General features: G+C 45.1%; 1 protein-coding gene across 2 annotated transcripts in view; it reads left to right on the top strand.

Moving 5' to 3' along the window:
- The window catches only part of DOCK4 (dedicator of cytokinesis 4), a 364,976-nt gene extending 346,226 nt beyond the window's left edge, over nt 1–18,750 (top strand). For both annotated transcript variants that reach the window (XM_074341023.1, XM_074341022.1), the window contains 12 exons: nt 843–1,019; nt 1,761–1,844; nt 4,692–4,811; nt 5,138–5,259; nt 5,585–5,705; nt 6,797–6,878; nt 7,007–7,116; nt 8,765–8,837; nt 10,551–10,664; nt 13,188–13,249; nt 15,818–17,649; nt 17,983–18,750. In XM_074341023.1, the coding sequence (XP_074197124.1) occupies nt 843–1,019; nt 1,761–1,844; nt 4,692–4,811; nt 5,138–5,259; nt 5,585–5,705; nt 6,797–6,878; nt 7,007–7,116; nt 8,765–8,837; nt 10,551–10,664; nt 13,188–13,249; nt 15,818–16,249 (1,497 nt within the window). In that variant the 3' untranslated portion in view covers nt 16,250–17,649; nt 17,983–18,750. The remainder of the gene's footprint in view (nt 1–842; nt 1,020–1,760; nt 1,845–4,691; nt 4,812–5,137; nt 5,260–5,584; nt 5,706–6,796; nt 6,879–7,006; nt 7,117–8,764; nt 8,838–10,550; nt 10,665–13,187; nt 13,250–15,817; nt 17,650–17,982) is intronic.
- The last annotated feature ends 251 nt before the right edge of the window (nt 18,751–19,001 follow it).

Raw genomic sequence — 19,001 nt, 5'->3', positions numbered from 1 at the left:
ACATATAAATAAATGTGTGCATTGCAAGTTTGAATTACTTTACAGCTGAGAGCTTGGCAGACCTTCTCTGCGAAGAGAATGTCACTGACAATAACCATTGTAATGCTGTACATTTGAAGAGCACGGCCATCATTTTCACAATCAGGTCTCCCATACGACCTAGAATTGTTGAGTCATTATGATTCTGTTTGGCTCACCTTCAACAAATAGATCCTGTGGCATATGTGATTATCATATTTTCTATAACTCCCAACTGTGTGCCATGCTGTGCCGCTTTTTGGTGCTTCCGATATGCATATGTGGTCCATATGGTTGTATGTCCCATCTTCCCAACTGGGCTGGAAGCGCCTTGACATCAGAGCATCTGGAAATACAGCTTTGTGTCTCCTGTGGTGCTTTGCATGAAGCACCTAGAAACGTGAGGATAGTAGGCAGGCCCCCTGAATATTTAGCTCATCAAAAGAAAAGAGAAACAAGTTTTAAAAGACACGAGATGCTTGGGTTTTCTTTTAAGGATTAAATCGATTGTTGCCTTAGAATGTACAGTTTAATTTCCTGAACCTGTATATGATGTAGAAGTAGTATTAGTAACAATAATAGCAATTCAATAAAAAAATGATTGTTGCAATGCTAATATATAATTTCAACCAATGAATATAATCAGCTTCCCTTTCTAGACCTGGCGAATGAACTGCTGATTTTTCTTCTACACCTTGTCTATTTTGCTGGATGGCCCTGGGAGAGATATTACTGGGAGCCATGAGAGGGCACAGATCGTTCAGAACGGGGATAATCTACTTGTCACGAAATCCAATATGTATTTATGCTCATTTGCTTTTCAGGTAGAAATGAGTCCTCTGGAAAATGCAATTGAAGTGTTGGAAAATAAGAACCAGCAGCTGAAGACTCTGATTAGTCAGTGTCAGACCAGACAGATGCAGAATATTAATCCCCTGACCATGTGCCTGAACGGAGTCATCGACGCTGCGGTTAATGGTGGAGTGGCCAGGTATCAAGAGGTGAGGATTAGGTGCTGTTGTCTGAAAGTTTTCAGGTGGGATTTCTCAGGGTTGCAGAAACCTTCTATCAAAATATGTACACACATCCGCACGCTAACATAGGGCTGCAGTTGACACAGAGCTCTTCCTTAACTAGAGCAAACGTATAGTCAGTTGTGATGCGTACTTACTTCATTTCCCAGTATGTGACATTTGGAGGATAAAAAAGTGTGTGTGTGTGTGTGTGTGTGTGTGTGTGTGTGTGTGTGTGTTCTTGAAGACTGAAAGTAGTGAAGGTATGAGAATTGTTTACTAAATGTTTACCTAAAATCATCTCCCTGAGCAAAGTGGTTCATGGGCGTAGAAAAGTCTGATCTTGTTGGGAAGATATGTAAGGGGACTTTTTATCTGCACTCTTAGTTTTAAACAGAAAGGTCTGATCGCTTGGAAGCTGAGGCTGCCGTCTTGGTCATACGGAATCTTAGGGCAATTTATTTAAGTATGTAAAGCCATCAAGCGTGCATTTGGACTTGCTATTTATTTGTTTTACCAAAGATACTTACTATGTAATCTCTGATCTTCCTTGAATAACCCTTTCCTTCTATTCCCAGACACCCACACTGGGAATCACTCCATCTGCCTCCCAAACGTGGTTTACAATGGTGTCAATTCTTTAAAGATGCCAGGTGTTTAAAAACAACTGTGTCTTTCACTTTCTTCATAACTCTCCTGAAGTCAACTGATTATTCCTTCTCTTACTAGGCATTCTTTGTCAAGGAATATATCTTAAGTCACCCTGAAGATGGAGAGAAAATTGCACGGTTAAGAGAGTTGATGCTTGAGCAGGTAAGGGGACAGAGGCCCATCACCTTCTCTCTTCCCTGCGTAGCTACGTGCATGCTTACCCAGAGACCCACCTACGTGGTTTTCTGCATTGGTGGTTTCGCTGGAGCTGGTAGTTAGGGGTTACAAATTCACCTGTAATAGATCCCAACTTGCTAATTGCTATTTTTTCTACCCACTTTGATGCAAAAATAAATTTTAACAGTAAGGAGACCCCTGTAACAAAAAACCTCATGGAGTCTCTTGGAATGTTTTTTAACTGTTCTCTCCTTAAAGATTTGCTGTAGGCTTGATGCTGACTTTTCACTCAAAACTTTGGGCTCAAATAAGTTCAGTCCAACTCAAAATAAATGGATAGATAAATGAATGAGTGAATAAATAAATGAGATCCTTACGTAAATGTTATAATAAGGAAGTGGACAAGCAAGAGACTTTAAAACAGTCTCATGTTTTGCAGACTAAGCCTATAGGTGATATGATATGAGCAAAACTAGATATAACCTCATCATTTTCCACTCCAAAGAAGCATAGTTTATTTTTATTTATTTGGTTCTCTCAAGTTCAAAGAACTGGAGTGAGTAATCTGTTGCTTTTGACAGCTCTTGGCCTGAAAATGGTTTGAAAACCTCTGACATAAGCAGCATGACCATTGGAAGGCCAAGTTCAATAGGAAATAAAGATATTTTAGACGCATAGAAAATGGAATATGTGTGACACAATATGACAGAAGCGTCTCTTCCCACTTGATAGCATCAAATTAATAATCCAATAATGCCGGTTTTGGTTAGAAAATGATGCGGTTCCATCTGGTTTTAGTCCGTGTGTTACGTTCTGTGGGCTTAGTCCACAGAGCTCAATACTGGGGTGGGGAGGAGAGACATGGCCATGGGCAAGGGCCCGAGCGGGAAGAGCGTCTAGAAAAGAGAACGGAGTTACTTGAAATTGACCTACAAGGAAATAGAGAATAAGGTAAGTTCTCAGTGTGGCACGGGGTGATGGAGATACTAGAAGTGAGCAGTTTAGGTTATCCAATCCTTAGGGTTATGGAATGACTTTGGCCTTTATTGATTTTGAAAATCTATATTGAACTTGAGCACAGTGTCTTGTGAGTGGTTTTCCTCATCCCACTCACACCGGCTGTATGCAGCCTGACTGAATTCTTTCCCCAGAATTAAAATTAAAGGGGCCCAGAAGCCTCTTATGGCAAATAAATCCGGGAGCCTTTGTTTCTTCCACATCCGACCTGACTGTGTTCGTGGGTCCTTGTGGAAAGAGCCACGGCTTACAAAACGTGAGCTCTCTGTCCTAGGACAAGCAGTCCCAGTGACTTCCATGTGACCTTGGGTGAGCCACATTCTCTTTGTGGGACCATAATTGTGGGGGCTTGGGCTGGCGAGGGCCTCTGGACCTCTGAGGTGGTTCATATAAATCCTCTCACAGATACGGAGATGTACTGCCCCGATGGTCCTTCCTGTGTAGCCATAACCAGTGACCAGGAGGAGACATAAAGCCTGGCCCTTGGGACCCAACACAGCACAACGCTCACAGGCCATTAAAGGGCCAGAGCTCCCTGGTGTCTCTGGGCAGAGGCCGACAGGACGGCCTCGGAGCTCAACTCTTTTTGTCAAGTCTTGCTTCTGCCCCTCGCTCCCACAGGCAGGGATCCCAAGGGTACTCCCCAGTAAACACCCTGATCTCCATGCCAGAGTCTACTTCCGGGAGAACCCAATCTACGGCATTATGTGGACAATAGGGAAGTTGCCCAATAGCGAGTGTTTAACTGGCTACACTTAGGTCCTACCTACACTTAGGTTCGCATCTGCCATCCCTTCCCGCCCCTTTTCATGCCTGAGACATGCACTCCACTCAGACCATTCTCTTTGAGCTGTCCTTGATGTTTATTTCAAGGCATTTTTAACTTTATGCAAATGTGTTGGTGGTGCGTGACAGTTGCCACCATTCTGTGCCCTTAGGAAAGGTGCTGGCTGCTCTAACCCACCAGGGTCGGCCCTGTGTGACCTGAGCTTTCAATATTGCATCTTCACAAGCTCTAAAGACAGAGGATGGTTGTGGTAACGTGTGATTAGCTTTCCTTCTGGCCTATGAAATTCGTCCTTTTGACCACTTTAACATCGGGCATTTTTTAAAATGTAAAAGACCGCTGCTACTGAAATCAAAGGAATTAAGAAATACTGAGAGTTGAATAAATGAAACTTGAATATTTATGGTCATCTCTTGTTGGGTCCTCACAACAGGAAACCTTGTTTTAAAGTAGGAGCAGTTCCTTGCTGCATTATAATACGTGAACAAGAATAATATTCTTGAACAAAAACCGAGAAGCATAGCAAGTATTCTAGAATTCCTGTTCATTTTTTACTTCCTCCTTGACAGAAAATCTGGGGGAGGGATGGATGGGCACAGAAGAACCTGATGGAAGAGAGAAGAGTAACATGGAAAAGGGGGTACCCTCCCAAAAAGAGATCCCTCGGGCAGAAGCAGCAGATCTATTAACAGGAGCCCTGCCTGCCCCATTGGGGAGGTGCAGGAGGGGGCCAAAGGGGCACGCAGCTGCTCGAAAGGGTTGTTATTACAGATCTAAAACCGATGGGAAGGAAACGTGGGGTAGTGGGAGATGCCCGCCTTTGGAGTCAGACAGACCTCAGTCCACATCCCCATGGGTGTCTTAGCACATGGAGGACTCTGCCAATCCGGAAAGTCCTCACCTTTAAATTTAGGATTGTCCCTACCTTGTCGGATTTCACAGTAATGCATGGTCACGGTGCTTGACCTCTAGCAGGCACTGACTGGCGTGACTCACTGATGTGGATTTATTCTCGTATTATTACCAAGGCACAGATTTTGGAATTTGGTTTGGCCGTGCATGAGAAGTTCGTCCCTCAAGATATGAGACCCCTTCACAAAAAGTTGGTTGACCAGTTCTTTGTGATGAAGTCAAGCTTAGGGATACAGGTACGTGCACAAAGGGAGCATTACGGGGCCCTCTGACCTCTGCCTCTTGCTGTTTGTTGGAGATGATGGAGTATTCAGTAGTGACATCTTTTGGCGTTTCTACCAAACTGCACTGTTTTACCAGGGTGCCCTCAGATATTAAAATTGCATTGTTTTCTTTGGCTCTGCTCAGCTTATATAAAAATGAAAGAGGAAGTGAGAGAAAGCTTGGTAATACCGAAACTTACTTGAGTGGCCCTATGTAAAGATTTCATGACATTTAGAATGCATATCTAATGTATTAAAATATCTAATATAGTAAAGTATTTTCTGTATTACCTCTTCAGGAGTTCTCTGCTTGTATACAAGCCAGTCCGGTCCATTTTCCTAATGGAAGTCCTCGCGTGTGTAGAAACTCAGCACCTGCTTCTATGAGCCCAAATGGTACCCGGGTAATTCCTAGACGCAGGTAAGTCATATTCTTAATTACCTTCCAATTTGGCATCCCCACGAGGTGATCTGGAATGAGTCCCTCATTCTTTATGGCACAGTTTGTCAAATCCACTGTTTCTTAATGAAATAATTAACCCACGAGGCAGCTGCGGACGTCTGCCACTGCTAACACAGCGACAGCGTGACAAATAAATAAACTCAATCATTTGATGATATTGAAGCAAACAGGAGACAACAAAATGGGATGGATTTTTTTCCCCTTTGGTTTTAATACCAAGCCAGCGTGTGATAAAAGTGCAATTCCGAGACTGAGCTAACGGCCATTTTTTCCCCCGACACAGCCCGTTAAGTTACCCAGCTGTCAACCGGTATTCTTCTTCCTCATTGTCCTCCCAAGCGTCTGCCGAAGTAAGCAATATTACAGGGCAATCAGAAAGCTCTGATGAAGTCTTTAACATGCAGGTACTTGATTAGCTTTTTGTCTGGTCGTGTTTATGCCTTTTCTGTCTCGGTCATGGGCGTTTCTGTTCCCTGGGCTGTGCTAGTGGACAGACCCTACGGGCAGGAACTTGACTCAAGGGCAAACCTTTCGACTCTGATTAGCCTGTGGCACTGCGCAGATGTTTCAGAGCGGTCCCATCCACCCTAAGACACGAACCATGGAGGGAAGAGCCCGGGCAGGCTGTGCAGGGAGCTTTGAGACCCCCGTCCAATCAGGTTCTTCCATCCTGGACTCTGAGAGCATGTCCCCACTGGGTGGCCACTTCTTAGCATGGCTAGGTGGCCTTTTTTTCCTTAAGAATCCATACTTCAGGTCTCTTTATAAGATCTCATTATAAGATCTCTCTACTTGTGTACATGTCAGAACATTTCCACAATAAAAAGCTTTTTGCAAGAGAAACAAAATAGTTTTTAGGGATTTTAGAGTCAGTGTCACTCTTGTGACAAAACATTCTATGTAGACACCACTAACCTGGCATTTCTAATAATTTAGTAAAACTGAGCTGACATTTTCTCACCACCATCTTTGCAAAGAGGCCTGTTACAGATTGTCACATACATGCTTTGAACACGTGTTTGGAGGAAGTGAGAAGACACCCTCTCGGCCTGTTAGACGCACTCACTACCCACGTGCCCTAGGATGTGAGTCCGTCCGCTGGTCCCTGAGTCGGGAGCTTGCTAACTGGCACTGAGTCACAGGAGGCGGCCCAGGCTAGCACGCTGTGTTCCTTTGGCAGGAGTCAGTGTCAGGTTCTTGATTCATTCACACAGGCCGTCCAATCAGTCTGAGTTAGTGAGATTTTTCTATATTTCTAAATGGCGTTTTTCTTCCCCTTCCCTGTCCCCTTCCTTCCTTCCTTCCTTCCTTCCTTCCTTCCTTCCTTCCTTCCTTCCTTCCTTCTTTCCTTCCTTCCTTCCTTCCCTCCCCCCTCCCTCCCTCCTTCCTTCCTTCCTTCTTAATTTGAAAAAACAAGCCAGTGATTTTGTTTGAAATACGCCAGTGTTGTGAAGCCTCTGAACAATGAGTGATAACCGCCCCTCTGTGTTTCCAGCCAAGTCCATCTACCTCAAGCCTGAGCTCTACTCACTCTGCTTCGCCCAATGTGACAAGTTCAGCTCCATCGAGTGCAAGAGGTCAGTGCCAGGGGGTGGCACAGAATAAAGGTGCCCAGAGAGCCTCCCGGCCCCCAGAGCTGTGGCCTCGCTGTCCTAAAGGTGCCCTGCCACCAAGCTCATGACCTTTTCTTTCCTTCGCTTCCCAGCTTCTCCCCTGTTGTCCGACAAACACAAACATTCCAGAGAAAACTGTTGCTTGTCCCCAAGAGAGAGACCGTGCAGTGCCATCTATCCGACACCTGTGGAACCTTCTCAGGTAATTCTTTTGGGATGGAGATCCTAGAAAAACACAAGGGAAAGTCTGGAATTGCTTCCATAGCTACACACTATAGCTGCCAGAGGCGGCCAGATGGGCTGTGTTGAGTGGAAAGGGAACCTCTGTTCTCTGCCTGTGATTAGGGATTTCTTTTTGAACCCTGTTTCTGATGCGGGTACGTGGGGTGTTGCCTGAGCAGTCCAGCTGAGACAGAAGTGGGAGACGATTTTACCCTCCTTTGCCTGACTCTGTATTTCACTGTGCTACTTAAACATTACAATGGGTAACTGCGTGAAGGAGTTGGGGTACATGGGGCGGGGGGCAGAAATTTGGAGAAACTTCTTACATTAGCAAAAGGCCCTCAAGGAGAAGCATTGTCTGCCTAGCAGTCTCTCTGGCTTCCACCTGGCTCCGGAGAGCTGCAGTTCCTTTCTTTCTGTTTCTGTTTGACTCTGCCATTCTTCTTTAAGGCATCAGGGGAGGAGGAGCTGAGTCTTGGGCTTCGCCTGCAAGCCTCAGGAGTCAGGGACGGGGCTGTCATCCCCACCCCCTGGACTGGGCTCTGAAGTGCTCCCGCTTTGTCTGAGTGAGGGCAGGGCCAGGGCTTGGCCCTCTGGGCACTTCAAGGGCTGAAAGGGTGGTTTCAGAGTTGGAGACGTGTGGGTAGCCCTTAGTTTTACCAACTGTTGGGGACTAGTTTAGGAGCAGAGAACAATGGTTCTTGACACTCCAGCTAATTGCTGTTTTTCTAGCCGTGCTGACAGCGGTCTGTAGCTACAGCTGGAAGTGGATGAGAGTGCGTGGGGTTGGGCTGGACTGGTTTATCTTTGCTGATCGTGTGATCACCCCCGAAGCCCCAGGGTACATCGCCTGCGCAGTGCTGATGCCTGGCAGAGGCCCTCTCTGAGTGCTAACCTGTTTTATTTCCCTTTGTCACTTGATGTCACAAGGGACTGTGACAGTTGCTTCAGTCTGCACTAGGAGAGCATGTTGCCAGCATGGGGCTTCTGGAAGCCTTCTTTGATTAGCCTCCCGAGTGTCCACGTTTGGTAAAATTTGAAGCAATGTGTCCTTGTACGTTGTCAAGACTTTGATAACAAACATTGCTATGGTGTGTCTGCTTTTAAGGACTCAGCTCTTTCTTTTACTATATTAGGTAGAACCATGTGAGATCGGCATTTTGGGGGCTTAAAAGTTGTCGACTATTGACCATTTCATAGGTTTTAACCTAATCTGGGATTTCAAATGTGAAGTCCATTAACTGGAGATGTTTTGGGCTAATGTTTCTCCTGTAATTCTTCTTTGCATTCCCTCCTGCCAGCCTACCATTTGTGTTTAGCAAGAGCACCACAACTTAACTGCTACTATTTTTTTCCCTACCTTTTATTATGAAAACTTATTTACCATTTTTCTTTAAAATCAAAGATAAGCTATTTAAACAGTGTATCCTGTTTCTCAACACCTACGTCTCTTCTCCCGTGTTTTTTTTTCCCCCTTAAATATGGTTTAATTCTTTGCTCCTGGGCTCATCATACACCATCTACATATTATTCTGAACCAAGTGTCAGTAATGAGATAATCGTCTCACTTTCTGCGTCTCACCTGTCAGCATCTTACGTCATAAAAATAGACTCTTGCACCCTTACAGAGGCTGCTGCTCAATCACATTGGAGACGGAGCCCTGCCACGCAGTGACCCAAATCTTTCTGCGCCTGAGAAAGGTATGTGAAGCCAGCTCTGTCCTTCATCCTGGAACGTTTCAGGTCTGTTTTGTCCTCATTGCCTCCGGTCTTCCGTGTGTGTGTGGAAGGCTCCCGATCTTTAAGGATCGTGACCAATTTGTTCTTCAGGGGAGGGGAGAAAGACAGCCATTCATGACGCATTCTTTAAAAACTTTCTTGTACCTGAGCACGGTCGAAATTCCTCTGTGAAATGTCTTTGGGTGTCATCAGGTGAGCCACTGAGGCCATTCCCCAGCCTCTCACTCAGGACAATGAAAATAGCACCTTCCCAGATGAGTCCCTGGCCCCACCCTTGGTGTCCCTTACAAAGCTCATTCTGCCAGCTCATCTGTTGTTTGTGGTGACTCAGGCACTGTTTAAGAATTGCAACCCAGTGTGTCATGGACTGTGCCCTGCCTTAAGGTGACACAAAAAAATGAGAAACAAACTCATGCATTGCATTTAATAAGCAATTGACATCAGTCGCGCAGCACAGCAGATTACACGAGACTCCCTCCGCTGGGGACGGGGCTTGCAGCAAGCCACCCACTGGTCTCAAAAATCCCAGCGGTCCCACAAGCCTATGAGTCAGGAATCACTAATGAAATGTCCCCGTAAAGTGCACTTTAATTGTCCTCAATAAGAACGAGACTGTATTGTCATTTGAATACACCGATACGTCAACTTGAAAATTTTTCTCCAGAGGTCAACATTAGTGAGGCCATAGCCAAAATTCTTTTAAAACACAAATTTTGCTTTCATGTTACCAGTCCTCTAGTTTTCTCTCTGGAGATTTAGGAATACAATATTTTTCTCATCCCTTCTACGAAAGAAAACCACACAGCAAATTTAAAAGGAACAGAGAAAAAGTATTTTAAGACTGGTAATTTCATCCCATTAACTGAGCGCGGTCATTTAAATAGTAAAATGTTGTAATCCTAGACGTGTCCATCAGATGGCAGTGTGTGTACAGGGAGCAAGCTCCGGAAAGTTCTAAGACCTGCTTTGCAAACCTCACTGCATAGCAGCTATTTATCACCTGTGTGTCTTGCTCGTGTTCCTCACACAGTTGTTCCATATTTCTGCATCTTACTGAAGCATACAACAGGCAAATTACAAAAAAAGGAATGATACTGTCAGCATTCTAAATTTTTTTTTAATTTTTTTTTTTTTTTGGACATACTTCAGCATAATGCATTGTTCCAGGAACAAGGGTGCTTTTCCCAAAGAATGGGCCACAGGATGGTGTGGCTCTTCCTTCCCCAGATTCTGCCAAACAGTTGAAATATTAGCATATGATTGCCTTTCTCCATTTTGAGGGCCACTTGTTCAGAAATGTCCACTGAAAACCAAGTTTTAAAATAGTCTAGTTGACTGACTACATCTTCCATCTGTCATCCAGCGTCTAAACACATTTGCAATTCTCAACAAGTTTCTACCCTCTCAGTGTAGAGATTTGTAGTTCTGTTTGACTGCCTCAGAGAAACAAAGACATGGTATCTCCCAATTAAATGTCAGCTGTAACTGTGAGGTAGGCAATTAAATAAAGGTTTAGTATTTAGGTGCTTTCCTGGGTTGTTTCCTGTTTTTTTTGTGTTTTTTTTTAATCCAGTTGATTTTTTCATTCTGGATAATTCTGACTTTCTTCTGACATCTCAATCATCCAGAGGGCAAAGAGGACCGTGTGTTTTTAGCTGTGTTATTCCCTTCCAGCTGTGAACCCCACCCCTAGCAGCTGGAGCCTGGACAGTGGGAAAGAAGCCAAGAACATGTCGGATAGTGGGAAACTTATCTCTCCCCCTATCCCTCCAAGACCCACACAAACTGGTGGGTATTTGAAGCATTTGAAACTCACTTTTATAAAATAACTTTTCCTGACTGCTCCAACTTGTGAATTCCTCAGAGAAAGGTAGGCATTTGGTGTCTGAGGTAAACACCTGAGCGGCTGCATAACTCTTTTACAGTGCTCTCTCTCTGCTGAACCTGTCCTGCTAAGTCACACGGTGCTCCATTGCTAATGAGCTCCACAGGCAGAGTGGGTGCGGGGCTCTCCTGGGCACCATCCTCTCACCTTTGGGGGGGGGTTACCGCCCTCACCTTGCTAAGCCACTAGCATTCTCTCCATCCTTCGCTTGAAGCACCTTACTCTCGTCAACCTCCGCTAACTCAGCCGCTTTCTTCCATTTTTAGAGCAGATGTCCCTAAATAGGAACTGACTAATTGTAACTTCGACAGGCTTGTGGGAACAGCTAACCTCGTACCCATAGCTATTGGTGGCTCAGGGAGGACTGTCTTCCAGTCGTATGTCTCGAAGGGTTGACTTAGATGTTGAGAACTGAAAATTATTCTTAAGAAATTGCCTTTGTGAGTTTATGGCAATAGCAGTCTCCCTTTCCTGCTGGGTGACCTACACAGGGTACACTCGTTAAAGGGGGACTCCCCTACTCTACTGCCTGCCTCTGCTGGTAATGGGGAGTCTTCCAACACCTGTATGTCTGGAGTAGTTTTGAAGCTTTACAAGCACAGCTGGCCTAATGGTAAGAGAAAAGATGCTACTATTTCCTTCATGGATTTTTCTGGGCTGATCATGTTTCATCTGTTGTATTTTAGCACTTTATCTTTTCTAGTTTCTTTTTTTACCATGAAAAGAAAAATGACTTTCTCTCTTTTTAAAATGAACGATGTGCTACCTAGTTTGTTCTCTGCTTGTCAAAGCTGAAAGTCACCAAGGGGGTTTGAAAGGCATGAGGCAACTGGGCTGATTGATAGCCTGCATTAGTATACCACGGTGACCAGGGAAGGTTGCGACTCATCGACCAGGTCATTTGGGTTTTGCTCACGACGTATGTACCTTCTGGTCATCCCCAGTGTAAGGCTGGTGGTGTCCCTAGAGTTAGGAACTGGAAAAACCATTTCCTAAGAACTGTCATGTTGATGTAGTTAGGTTTCTAGGCCCATTCCAACCTACAGACGAGGGTACTGATGGAATGGGGTGAGGCCTCTGAGGGAGGATGCTTTTCCAGAGAAACGTGTGGGGATAGGCAGTGAGTGCAAGGGCAGCTGTGGGGTCCACAGTGGTGGTGTCAGCAGGTGCTGAGCCTAGGGGAGGAGGGTCCCAAGCTACGGAAACCTTGACTTCTGCCATGTGGTGGCAGCAACACCTTTCCCAGTCAGCTCTGGTTCTCTACATCCTAATTGACACACATGATTGACGGGAGAGGAGAGTGGACACTGGTGATTGAACACGCATGTGCCCACGCCATGCCCTGGCACACAACGTGGAGACTGCACGGCCCCACTGCGCTAACCCACCCCTTTCCCCAGTCCCACAGGTGACCTTGCCCCTCCCACGTTAACTTCGCAGGGCAGCTGTCCCTCCTGCACTGACTACTGTCATGGTCTGTCCTATGTCATCATCTGTGCTCATTGTTGGGGGCGATCTGTAACTGTCTGTCTTTCTTCCCTTCAGCCTTTCAGTAGTTTTCTTATGAGTTGTAAACCTCACTGTGACAGCTGGGAGAATGGCAGCTCATTACAGAGCAATAAACCCTGAACTCATTGAAACCTGTGTAGGTGGAATTGGGAAACCTGGCTTACACTCACGGTGCCGGCGGTGTCATGGCAGACAGCTGGTGTGCGTGGTTAAGCTTCAGAGCGCTGGGTCTGACCCACCGCAGACTCACACAGGGCAGTGCCATTGCACGTGCTGTGTCCCAGGCATAGCGCCTAAAAATCTAGGGGAGAACCAAGAGATAGCACTTTTTTGTCAGGTGAGGAAATCTGTAGAGAACCCCTGCCTGCAGACAAAGGGAAGACCTGCATATGGGCATTAGGGGGAGAGATGGGAAACCCCACCTCTCGTATGGACACGGCCCAGGGTTTCTGTCAGTTTCCAGAGTGTTGGGGACACAAAATGGAGGCTGGAACACATTCCTGTGGGCTTATTCTAAGCTGCCTGCGTGACCTGGGTCTTCCCACTGCTGTTCAGGCCAGAGTCAGCAGCTGTTTTCCAAACACTGCTCCCTGGCCCTCAGGCCTAGAAGCCCCTTTTGAAATAGATAAAGCAGCTCAGAAGCAGCTGGACTTTGGGGACATGGAGGGGACGTCGGACCCATTTAGGGAGCTGTCACTTCGGCTAAAGCATCGTGCGCGCACTAATGACTTCACTAACTATCCCATGTCGGGATGCTGCCACCCTCTGGGCAGGCATCATTTAATTTCTTCCCCGCCGCCCTGGCCTAGGAGGTCCTCATGCCCTGGATTGTCTCCATGGGTCGGTACACACAGAGGGCATTTACAGGTGGTCAGCCATCTGGTTTTTCTGCATTGAAATGCTCTCTGTCTTCACAGCTTCGCCAGCGAGACACACGACGTCAGTGTCCCCCTCGCCTGCCGGGAGGTCTCCACTGAAGGTACGGGCTCTGATGTAGGCTGGGGCTGGCCCCACATTGTTCCCCGTGTTCCTTTTCCCCTTAAGACTCCTCCTCAGTGCATCAGTGAGGTGCTGTCACGTGCACAGAGCAGGCACAGAGTGTAGTGAGCACGCGCGGAGGCGGCTGGGGAAGGAAAGTGCGTGGGCTGGGCCTGCTCCGTGCCGGCTGCCCGCAGTTTCCAGGTTATCAGCCTCGTCCTGCCCGTGGTGGCGATGAGAATGCACAGACTGACTGAGTGTGTGCCTGACTTAGGAAAGAAATATGGTCCCAGTGTGTCTCCTAGGACATTTCCAGCCTGGTCTTCTGGTTTAATGGACGTGAAAAACAAACGAAAACACTTTAACATCACAACATTAACCATCAGGGTCTTCTGTGCCTCTATCATCAGCCTTATCCATTTTCACAAAGCCAAACCCAGCGTTTTCTCTTTTACTGTTTTCTACTGAGGCTTTTGTTTACATGAGGATACATACTTGGTCATGAAAAACTTAGGCAGTAACATGAATTTTAGCATTTCCAAGAAACGGGAGATCTTAAAAGGTCAGACACTTGAATTGGTATGTAGACACAGGCTCTTTAACATCTCGAACCGTCCAGAATCCCTTATGAAGATAAAGGATAATATTTAGTCTCTAAACGGAATCACACTGGCTGCAAGGACTGTCAGTATGGACAGATGTTGATTGTGAGTGCACAGAGCTTGTCAGTGGAGATCGATGCTACTGTACTGGAGGTAAATATGAGGTTGAAGTGAGTGTTGAAAGAACGGTTTTGTACCTGAGTGACGTAGGGTCTGCATGCTCCATGTCCCTTTTGTTGATATTTCTAGCTCACGTGAAAGGAGAAGAGAAATTAGCTTGTGCAAAACCACAGGGGCCGGTCAGGTTCCGCCCTGTGCCTCTGTGGTCTGATTCTGCAACTACTCATAGAAATTGAGATTCTGAAAAACAAAAAAAAAAATTGGAGAAAATTGCAAAGAAGTGTGATTTCATTTGCACTGCCAACATTTCTGGTGTAGAAACCTGCTGGTGAGAGCAAAGCATTTGCCAGTCTCGCTGTCCCTCTGCCATGCAGCTGTTAATCATAAAGTACGTGGGAAGCATTCCTTCTAGAGCCACAGACTGTCATCTTGACGGGACGGGAAGGAAAGCGACGTGGTGTTTCCACATCTGTCCACTTACCGGTACTTCCAAGAGCTCCCACATGTTACTATGGAATTAACGTCTGCATTTTTCAACTTAAATTTGCAGAGTAGCAATAAGACGATAAGAAGTCTTAGAGATCGGTTCAAAAAAAAGAAGTGAAGGGGGTGAAAATGTTTCCGTACCTCCCGGACAGTCCTATTAGCAAGGTGCATACCACCTCTCTGTAGACTGGCGTATGTTCTCACTGTAGCCACGTCTGTACCTGGGGCTGGAAGCAGGTTCATGTAGTGACTCCTGGGTGGCAGCAGGGGGCACTGTGCTACCGAGGCACTAGCTTCGCTGTGATTAGCAGGCAGTTCGCGGCCATAACGGAGAGTTTTTTCCATCAATTAAATGATGGAGTGAAGCCTGTGGAGAAGACTGAGCTTACCTGTCCTATTTTGAGCTTAGGGGTCTAATTTTTGGCAAAAAACAACAACAGTGAATTCGATCTCTTCATTGGCCATGCTTTATTTTAGGCTCCTGCTAAATGAAAAGATCTGTGTCTACCAGCATTATTTTGTTTAAAAAGAGAGACCGACGTAAAGTTGGTCTAGGGTAACATTTTTCAAAGTATGTTCCCTAGAACATTAGATTTGTAGGCCATTATGCGACGAACAACAACAACGCAAAAGAGTCTGCGGTCAAATCCATTTAGAAAACACTGGGCTGAACAAAGTCACCTGGGTTTCTTTGCTGAAAGACTTTGAGCTGACATATGCTCTGAAAGTACGTGAGTGCGGAACATAGACGCCGCATGTCCCGGCGGGACCCTCTTTAGTGAGCTTAAGGCCCCACTTACGGAGGTGGCAAATTCAGGGTCGTCGGGGCTGGACCGCCACACTGCGGTGTGGTGGGGCCTGGTCACGTGATGGATTTACGACCCCCCCCCACACACACACAGGGAACAGTCCCAACTCGGCTTTAGACGATTAAGAGAAAGTGAGCCAGATCTTTATGAAATGCCAGCAACCTGGCTTAAACAACAGAAATTTACACGTCCAAGATCAAGGTGTTGCCAGGCCGGGTTTGCAGATGGCCACCATGTACCCCCCCACCCCCCCTCCCCCGTCTCAGCTTGGTCTCTGTGTGCTTGCGCCTCCGGTGTCTTTGTCCAAATTTCCCCTTTTCATCAAGGCACCAATCAGACCGGATTGGGGCCCACCCGGGGCCTCATTTTACTCTTTTTAACGTAACCACCTCTCTGAAGACCCTGTCTCCAGACGCAGTGACCGTAAGAGGTCCTGCGGGTTCGAGCATCCACGTGTGGATTTGGTGGGGTGCACAGGTGAGCCCGTAATGGTGCTGACTCTGCTGTGTGTCCCCTCTCCTTTCCCCCCTCTCTCCCTTTTCATTCGAGCAGGGCTCTGTGCAGTCATTCACCCCGTCTCCGGTGGAGTACCACTCACCTGGCCTGGTCTCCAACTCCCCCGTCCTGTCGGGCAGCTGCAGCAGTGGGATTTCTTCTCTCAGCCGATGTAGCATGTCCGAGACCTCAGGCTTTGAAAATCAGGTGAATGAACAGGTGGCACCAGGCTCGGGACCGGGCTACAGTGGGCCGGAGGAACCTGTGCGGAAGGAGAGCAAGACGCCGCCGCCCTACAGCGTCTACGAGCGGACTCTGCGGCGCCCTGTCCCCCTACCTCACAGCCTGTCCATCCCCGTCGCTGCCGAGCCGCCCGCCCTGCCCCCCAAGCCTCTGGCGGTGCGGTCGAGCCACCTGGAGAACGGAACCAGGAGGACTGACCCCGGCCCGCGGCCCCGGCCCCTGCCTCGGAAGGTCTCTCAGTTATAAGTCACTTTTATACTGACCCGCGATGAATTCTTTGCCGTTTACAAGAGAAGTATGATGAGAAGGCATTTAGTGTAGGCACTTTAATAACTTAGATTTGTCTTTAAATGAATGGAATTAAAACTTGCTTATTAATATAATGTTGCACAATATTAAAAGTTACTGACCTAACATGCCAGATGTTACATGAAGTATGGCTGAATTTCATTACAGCGTTTCTCATTTGAAAGTGGTAAATAGGGATAAAGACTTCTTTTGTATCTTTTTATGTTCTCTTTTTTTACATAGTTTAATGTTAAAACCAATACAGTATTGTCGAACAATACGATGTGTGGTAATGTACACTTTTTACTGAATACTTGATACTCTGAGAAAGCTTATTAGGTCGGTGCGCATCCTCACACAACGGTTCTTTAGAAGCCTTTTGGAAATAAGGTGAGATTTCTGGCTCTTCCATGAGTAGACTGACCGATGCACTCATCAGAATTAAAAGTTAGAGCAGGCTAGTTAGACAGTATACTTTAGGGGCAGCAAGGGTTTGCACTGGGAGTTTTATTCTTAAAATTCTTTTTTAAGGTTGCTTTTCACGTATGACAGCTGTCTACCTTCTCAAAATTCGACTTTGTGAATTGACTGGTAAATCCTTTAGTACCCCGATGCCATGGTATCTACTGTATTTCTTTTCAAGGTGCAATTTACTTTCAGAGTCAAGATTAAGCAAAATCGGGTAGATTAAGTAAAAGGCCCCTAGGAGAAATGATTGCTTGAATCTTGTGTTCCCTTACTTAATACTTTCCTGTACCAGATTTGTCATTGAAGAACAGATGTTCATGTATTAAAGAGGCACAAATTAATGTGTCCCATTAGCAAGAATTCAGGAATCGATGCAGGACAGTAGTAAATCAATAGCATCAATGAAGAAGGAAAAAAAAGGCCTGAGAGAAAATATATTACCATGATTAAATGGCAAAAGGACTTTGAGAAGGCAAGGGCATTAACTTTCAATCCTGCACGAAATAAAAGCTTCCTCAGTCCTCCCCATTCTTTCCCCCGGAGCTGGTCTTCTCTGAGGCTCCTACTGGCCTTCGTTGAAAGAGGATGTCCCTGTGTATATTGCATCACAGCATCTTAGCTGTACGTAGGGATGCAAATGCCACAGCTGTAAGATGTGGGAAAAGCACCTTGGATGTAGTAATGTATTTTGTATCTGTTTTTTCTTGTACTGACTGTTTATAACACTCAATTGACAATAGATATGAACTGTATTTTAAATCATGCTGTTAAATATTTTCCCTCTTTTGTTGGGAAGCTCATTTTAGTTTAACTGTGTTTGTTTTTGTCGATAGCTTACCTGGAAGGCAGTGACCACTTTTTTATATTCTCTTAATGAAACCATTCAGCAGGTATATGCTGTTGAGGCTGGTTATAGAGGTTTTCTATAATATATTGCATCACAGCATCTTAGCTGTACGTAGGGATGCAAATGCCACAGCTGTAAGATGTGGGAAAAGCACCTTGGATGTAGTAATGTATTTTGTATCTGTTTTTTCTTGTACTGACTGTTTATAACACTCAATTGACAATAGATATGAACTGTATTTTAAATCATGCTGTTAAATATTTTCCCTCTTTTGTTGGGAAGCTCATTTTAGTTTAACTGTGTTTGTTTTTGTCGATAGCTTACCTGGAAGGCAGTGACCACTTTTTTATATTCTCTTAATGAAACCATTCAGCAGGTATATGCTGTTGAGGCTGGTTATAGAGGTTTTCTATAATAAATGTTCAAGTATTTTTGTACATAACTGGTTAATTTTAATAAGAGATACCATTATGTGTAAAAAAAACAGTAAAAATAAAAGCAAACGGTTGTGGATGCAGTATGATTGTTATAATTATGCCAAATACTTTATGTATGGAAAAAGAATATTTGTACATATGTGCTTTTAACAATAATTCTGCCATATTGACTTTACAATTTTGAATGTCAGAAAAATTAATATATGTTAAAATATTTATGTTTAGTGAAGGTATTCATAATTGAGAAAAGGAACATATACATTTTAGCTTTGTATCTTGCAAGTTTTGCAGCTGGAAATTTCTTGACCTAGCTTTTGCTTTTGATGATAACACTTTGTGTTTGTAATCACATCCTTGAAAAACACATGTAGATATATATAGGAAGCTCCATATTTCTGTTGCTTTAAAGAAGTACAGCCTTCCATTTAAATAAGATGACATGCATAAGATAACAAAGCTTCTTGGATTTCCTTTTCCTCTGTAATTTAATAGATTTGTTCACTAGTGCTTGGGCACAGTGTAAATCAGTGTTATTTGCTCTTGAAGCCATTTTTTTAAAAAAATTTTGCAATGAACAGTTGATCAAGTGTGTGTATTTCTGAAGCAGCTATATAGCAGAACATTTCAAGAGATTCTGTTAGCTCAAATGTTCATGTTGGTTGCTGCTGAATGGTAAATATTAAATAAAATTACCTGATTAATCTTGAGATTCCTGTCTTTATTCCTGTCATCAGTATCTCTTTACCTGGAACAGAGGCTGTGTAAATTTCTTGGTTGTATCATAGTAAAATTTTCAGACTTCTTTGTCGCTATGCCTTGGTGGATGCACTTCATCTTCCTACGAAGCTTGTTTGTGCCAGAAGAACAAAGGTTGAAAAGGTAACTGTGGGTTACTGTCAGTAGAAAAGGTAACATTTACCTGTGTGGCTGACCATTGATTGATCCAACCAGAACCAAT

The sequence above is a fragment of the Rhinolophus sinicus genome, linkage group LG09 (genome assembly GCF_036562045.2).
Source record: "Rhinolophus sinicus isolate RSC01 linkage group LG09, ASM3656204v1, whole genome shotgun sequence".
Lineage (NCBI taxonomy): Eukaryota > Metazoa > Chordata > Mammalia > Chiroptera > Rhinolophidae > Rhinolophus > Rhinolophus sinicus.
Note: the sequence above shows the minus strand (reverse complement) of the source record. Positions and strands in the feature narration are given on the sequence as shown.